The sequence below is a fragment of the Propithecus coquereli genome, unplaced genomic scaffold (assembly GCF_000956105.1).
Source record: "Propithecus coquereli isolate 6110/MARCELLA unplaced genomic scaffold, Pcoq_1.0 Scaffold339, whole genome shotgun sequence".
Lineage (NCBI taxonomy): Eukaryota > Metazoa > Chordata > Mammalia > Primates > Indriidae > Propithecus > Propithecus coquereli.
In genome coordinates, this window is record NW_012149052.1 from 2,229,194 (window position 1) to 2,235,653 (window position 6,460).

General features: G+C 49.4%; 1 protein-coding gene across 1 annotated transcript in view; it reads right to left on the minus strand.

Annotated features, from left to right (window-relative positions):
• The window catches only part of GNAQ (guanine nucleotide binding protein (G protein), q polypeptide), a 291,868-nt gene extending 287,671 nt beyond the window's left edge, over positions 1–4,197 (minus strand). The window contains exon 1 of the mRNA XM_012650662.1: positions 3,845–4,197. Within this exon, the coding sequence (XP_012506116.1) occupies positions 3,845–3,980 (136 nt within the window). The 5' untranslated portion in view covers positions 3,981–4,197. The remainder of the gene's footprint in view (positions 1–3,844) is intronic.
• Positions 4,198–6,460: the final 2,263 nt, after the last annotated feature.

Below are 6,460 nucleotides of genomic sequence, written 5' to 3' on the forward strand. Positions count from 1 at the left end.
TATACTCAATTGGCTCGAAGAGTTACATACAATTTTTAAGAAGATCATGATTACATCTGCCACAGATAAAAACACTACATATCCCCATGTTTCTATAATTTATTCATGATTGTCTACTCCCAGTTTCTAGCAGGAGGGTCATAAACAAATTCATTCATTCAGCAAATATTAACTGACAGCATTCTATGAGTTAGATATTGTGCTTGAAGTTGAGATTTAATAGTGAACAAAATAGACACAATCCCTACCCTCATAAGCTTGGTTTGTAGGATAGGAAAAAAATCTACAATCATATGTATAATCCAGTTCAGGAGACTAAGAACATTTATTCTTCCATTTAAAACTGGCCTAAACTTTGCCTGTTTTCAGTAGGTGGAAGCCAATCAATAGAGGGTTTGCTAAATCTTCCTATTTGATGATTAAGATCTAAAAAGTAAAGATTTCAAAACATGCAAAATAAGAACACGTTAATAGAAAAAAAAAATGTATCTTCTAAGAACTGAAAAAAAATGTCAGGATGAGTATCTGTGACCTGAAGCAAGCATTTAGGGCCACTTGCTTTATATAGACTTAAAGACAAATTAACATTAAATGATGTGACCTATGTACCACCAATAGAAATATTTAGTGAATGTTCATGAAAATTCATCGATTAAAGTGAATATTCACAAATATCAATCAATTAATCAATCTAGGTATTTTATACCTAGGAAGCATGTAAAAATATCAATCAAGTTAAAATAAAGTATGCTCTTGTATATCTATGTAGAATATGAAGAGAAAGTTTTCTTTGGGTGTCAAAGAAAATAAACACTAACATAAATGAATTCAGAGAATGAATAAGTTAAAAGAGGACAAGAATTCAGAATTTAATATAATGTTCTTATGGTGGCAGATTTCAGGGTTCATTTTTTAAAAATCAAAATACGTAAGTACTATGGAATAGATTTGGAAGACACTGGCATAATTGTCAGATATAAATCAAAACAGCCCAAATTTTACTGCCACACATTCGTCTAGTCAGGTAACCACTATTTTCCTTTTCTAATTTCCCCATATTATTAATAAATACATATATAAAAGTAAATATGCAAGCAAATGCAAGGGTCTAAATTTTTATGCCTGCCAAACAAATCTTTTTCCATTAAAATGGCATCATGCCTTCAACAAAAATTTACTTTGAAAATAATTTTTTACTGAATTTTATTTCAATATAAGGTTGATTCCTCCATTTAAATCAACTGGTTAAACATATTAGATCTTTAAACTGTCAAAGGATATGTTCTGTACCCTCCTCTGGATAGGTTTTGTTTAAATGAAGGAAGGAACTAGAAAATCCAATCTACTCATCAAAGCAGCAAATCAGGAATTCCTCAAATGAAACCCCACCCCAATACCTTCCCTTGTTCAAGCCAAACCTTCCTGGATTCAAAAAATCGTAAAATCACACACTGATACACATGCAAGCACAAATCTACATGTAGTATATATTACTACTATATAAATAGTGTAGGTATTATGTTACAAAAGAAACATACCTAGAACATGAACCAGCAGCAATTCTTACATGATGTCCAGGGATCATATTTCTGACAGAAAGTTGTATAATTTTTGAATGTTACTCATAAATGTAAGGGCTATATTAATTTCATATTTTTCTACCACTACTAATAAGCCCTATTTGGGGGAGGGGTTGGGGCTGTATTAAACCCTCTTCACATATCTAATAAGAGGGGGGAAAGTTCTCAACACTACTACCACTTTAGCAGTAAAACTGATTTAAATTTTTTTCTCAGAAAATTATCTCCAAGTTCATTTTGCAATGAAGCATCCATATAAGTGTATTTCCCTCTTAGACATTCAAATCCAGGCCCTTTGACAAACCCCTGGAGGCTTTAACTCATAGCTGCTTGGAAACCCATAACTGTCACATTTCAGACAAACAGGGTTGGCTGGAGAGACCTCAAAAGCCCTGGTCACAGCTAACCAGAAACAAAGACTGTAAACAGGACAAAACAAGAAGAAAACCCAGTTCTAAAACAAGTCTCTCTAAAAGACATGTTTTTCCCCTTAATCGTGCACTTAAACACTATATATTTCTCTTGCCCTCTCTATTTTCTTCTCAGTCTTGAGAATTCAGAAAACATTGAACTGCACGTTTCCAGCCATTAGAATTAAAAAAAAAAAAAAAAGACCTTCACTTCCAACTGCAGTTTTCCCCTCCCCTAGCTTCATTTCAAGCCCACCTCCCTCATCCAGTGCTTTCTTTGCCTTCTCTTCTTTATAGACATGTGCACATTTATCTAATCAGATTTCAAAATGAAGACATAAAGCATGGCATGTGAATTAACCATTTGTAACTATGTGTGTCATTATATTTTGTTCCTGCTTGTAAACGATCCAGTACAAAAGCAGTTCAGTCCCCAAAGGCAATTGGTTCCTTGAGCCAGCAAATGGAATGCTCAAGATAAGAAAATGCATGCTTCTCAAATCCGAACTGTACAATATTCTTTTCTTACAGAAATGTTTGAGAAACGTATTTATCATACATGCAAATACCTAGAACACAAGTGCAGACATTTTTCAGGCCTATTACTGCAAAGCTGTTTGCTCTTCCTACCACAATAGCTCAGAGTTATGTCATGCTGGCTTGTATGTGAACCCTGATAGCTTGACTCTGAACATTTTCTCAAGAGATAATAATCAATAGAATTCCTATTTGGGAAATGGCATTTTCTTGCTAACTTAGTGTTAAAGCAGAAGGTTGGGGTTTCTTTGGAGATTAGAGGGAAATTTTTGCTGGGCGCTTCCCGTTTTCCTTCCAGCCCAGATTCCAAAGATATTAAAATGCTGTCTGTTTTAAACAAAAGGTTTCTATTTGTTTGCATGAGAGTAACTGAGAGACTGCATTGGTTTTCAGTAGCAACTATTGTGAATTCAGGCCTACATCTGGGTTGCCTCGTTAAACAAAAGATACCCGTCGCCGTCAACAACCACACAGCACAAGGCTCCCCTAGCCCACATCTTTATCCGGAAGGAATGGTACAGACTAGAAACATGCCTGTCACCATCCACTGACCGAGAAACTCTTCTGGGCTCCCTCCTTTCCATGGTCTGATGGCTAAAGAACAGCACTTATGTGACACATTTGGGCTTGCCCTCCCGCCCCGCCCCCAATACACAGGCCCTTTCTTTGCAGAGCCAACCACTCGGCTTCCTCATCATTACTCCTTGAAGAATCCAGTCGCGAGTCTGCCCACTGTTCCACCATTCCCTCCATGACCCCAGAATGCACTGACAATGGATGCACACAAGCCACCCCCCAACGTGCTCTGGCTCGGCTCGCCACCCTCCGGGCCACACACACACAGCTCCCCACTCCGCCACCCCACGGGGCGCCACGGCCACGACACTGGAAGTTCAACCCTTCAGCCCACCTTTCCACCCCCGCGCCTCTGCCCCGAAGTGATCTGCCATTTAGCACAAGCACAGCAGATAAAGCACAGCCCTCAGGGACACGAAAAGGCGCACGCTGAGGCACCGGACAGGGCACCCCGACCCCTCAGCTGCGTGTGCGCGCGGGCGTGTGTGACTGTGTGTGTGTGTGTGTGTGTGTGTGTGTGTGTGTGTGTGTGTGTGTGTGTGTGTGTGTGTGTCGCGCGAGCGCGCGCCCGCGCGGGTGCGGGTGGTGGCCGGGGGCGCGCCCGGGAGGGTAGGGGCGAGCCGCGGGCTCCCGGGGGCGGGGGGCGCGTAGGGCAGCTGCCCCGAAGGGCCGGGGCGGTGGGCGGGGGTCGCAGAGGGCCGGCGGGAGGCCCCGCGGCGGCCGGCCTCGGGCCGTACTCACCAAGCAGCAGCAGCTTGAGCTCCCGGCGGGCGTCCCGCTTGTCCCTGCGGAGCTGCCGCTCGATCTCGTCGTTGATCCGCCGGGCTTCCTTGGCCTCCTCGCTCAGGCAGCACGCCATGATGGACTCCAGAGTCATTCTTCCAAAGTGCCTCTGCTGCAGCCCCGCCGGCACCCCCTGCTCACAGCGCGCACACACACCCTCCCGCCCTCGCTCCCCCGAGGCAGCGGTGGCCGCCGAGCCCCCGCTGCCCGGGCGCGCGTCCGGGACGAGCTCGGGGAACCGCCGCGGGGGCAGCGGCCAGGGCCGGGGCCACCAGGTGGGCCGGGGGCGCGGCGGGAGCGGGCGGCCTGAGCCGCCGGGAGGAGCGAGGCGGGCGCGGGAGGCGGCCGCGGGCGCTGGCTCGGTGGGCGCGCGAAGAAAGGCCGCCGCGCCCGGCCTCGCTCAGACGCCCGCGCCTCCTTCCCCGGGAACGGGCGGCCCGCCTCGCCCCCCGCGCCGCCGCCGCCGCCGCCGCCTCCGAGGCTCCCCTAAGCCGCGCGCCTGGCGGCGAGAGCACATTCACCGGGGCGTCCCCGCTCCTCGCCGCCGCCTGACACGGCTCCCGGGCGCCCTCGGCCCTGCCCGCGCCCACCGCCCGGCTGGCGCGCAAACCCTGTTCGCCGGCCCGCCCGGCCGCCGCGCGCTCCTCCGCCTCCGCCTCCGCCAGACGCCCACCCCCGGCCCCGATTGCCAGGCGCGGAGCGGCTGCTCAGTGCTCGCCCTCCCCCTCGCCACACACACACATTTTCTTCTTTCTCTGAACTGGAGCACAGATCCGGGAGGGAGGCGGCGGCGGCGGCGGGAGGAGGAGGAGGAGTGGGAGGAGGAGGATCGGGTGCGGGAGGAGGGGAGGCAGGAGGCGGTGCCGCCCGGCCCCTCCTGGAAGGCTTTCCTGGGCTCGCAGCCGCCGCGGCGCGCCTCCCAGTGCGGCTCTCGCCGCCCGCGCTGCTCCCTGGCTGGGCCGGCCCCCTCGGGCTCTGCGGGCGCCTCCCGCTCCCGCGCCCTCGGCGGAGCCCGCGGGCGCAACGGTCACAGCCGCCCCCGGCCGGGGCGGGGCCGGGCCGGGTCCGCGACGCGCGGCCCGAACCGGTGGCCGCCGCTGCGTGCCAGGGCCGCCGCCAACCTGCGGCTGCCGGCCGGCCGCCCGGGCGTGGTACGGCGGGAATATGGCGGCCTCTGCCTGCCTCTCCGTCCGCCGGCCCCGCAGCGCGGCCGCGGCCCCTTCTGGAGGTCGCCGGAGTCAGTCTCGCGACCCCACTGCCCCGGCTCCCCGTGGGCGGCGCCGGCGCCAGCGTCCCCTGCTCCCGGGCCGCTCTTTAGCCACTTCTGTATTTCTCCTTCCTATTTCTACGCCATTCGGTTAGAAACTCTCTCGCGTCACCTCTGACCCCAGTTCAGCGTTAGAAAATAAGATACTCTCTACTGTGGAGCGCGACTGGGGAAGAGAAGGAATTGTTGCTGGTTCCCGGAGGCGTACGGGGAGATTAATAGGCGACACTATCTGCAAAGTAACTCGAGATAGAAATCTAAATCCCGAGCAGAAAAATGAAGCTGCCCAAGTTTCCAAGAGCCTCCTGATAGGTTCCAACTTTTCATGCCATCGAGGTTGTCTTTGGTTTTGTTTTTTACAAGTTCTTTTGTTTTTAAGGAAGCACACGATGTTTAACAGCCAACTAATCGAATTTAACCCTTCTGGACGAGACTGAATGATGGATGACTTCTGGGAAAATGCAAAATAGTGTGGAATAAAAGGACAGGAAAGAATAAAACAGAAAAACGGGAAAGTAAGATCGCCCCAGCAAAATTATATTCTAGTTTTTTGGTTTTCCGTTTTTGATTGAGGCAGTTTACTTAAGAATGTTGTTTGCATATTTCGTCGTGATATACTACTGATAAATAGCAAAAAGCAAAAATCTTGTTCATTCAGGTTTTATTTCGTCTAATAGTTACAAGAAGAGAAACTCAGTATTGCCTCCTGCCTTAATGGAACCTGAGGTCTTCAGAGAAAATTGTCTTTTATGAAGAGAATCACTTTTTCACATTTTATGTTTTCCCTGAGATGTCCCTGGTGCAACCTGCTGATGCAGAGTGTAAAGTAAGGTCGTGACTGTGCTATTGCTACACATCAAGAATTCACATAGGGTTGTCTTGAACAACAGGTGTGTGACTTCCTTCTTTCATTTGCCAGAAGTTCCCTTTTACCCCCTCCCCTTCCCCCTGCCCCTTTCCACCTCAGCCAGGACTTAGATCAAGACATAAACCTGTATTTTAGGATCTCTTTTTAAAAATATATGCAGGGCTGGGCACAGTGGCTCACACCTGTAATCCTAGCACTCTGAGAGGCTGAGGCGGGAGGATCACTTGAGCTCTGGAATTTGAGACCAGCCTGAGCAAGAGTGAGAACCTGTCTCTACTAAAAATAGAAAAAATTACCTGGGCTTGATGTGCCCGTAGTCCCAGCTACTTGGGAGGCTGAGGCAGGAGGATCTCTTGAGCCCAGGAATTGGAGGCTGCAGTGAGCTATGATGACTCCACTGCACTCTAGCCAGGGTGACAGAGCAAGACAATGTCTCAAA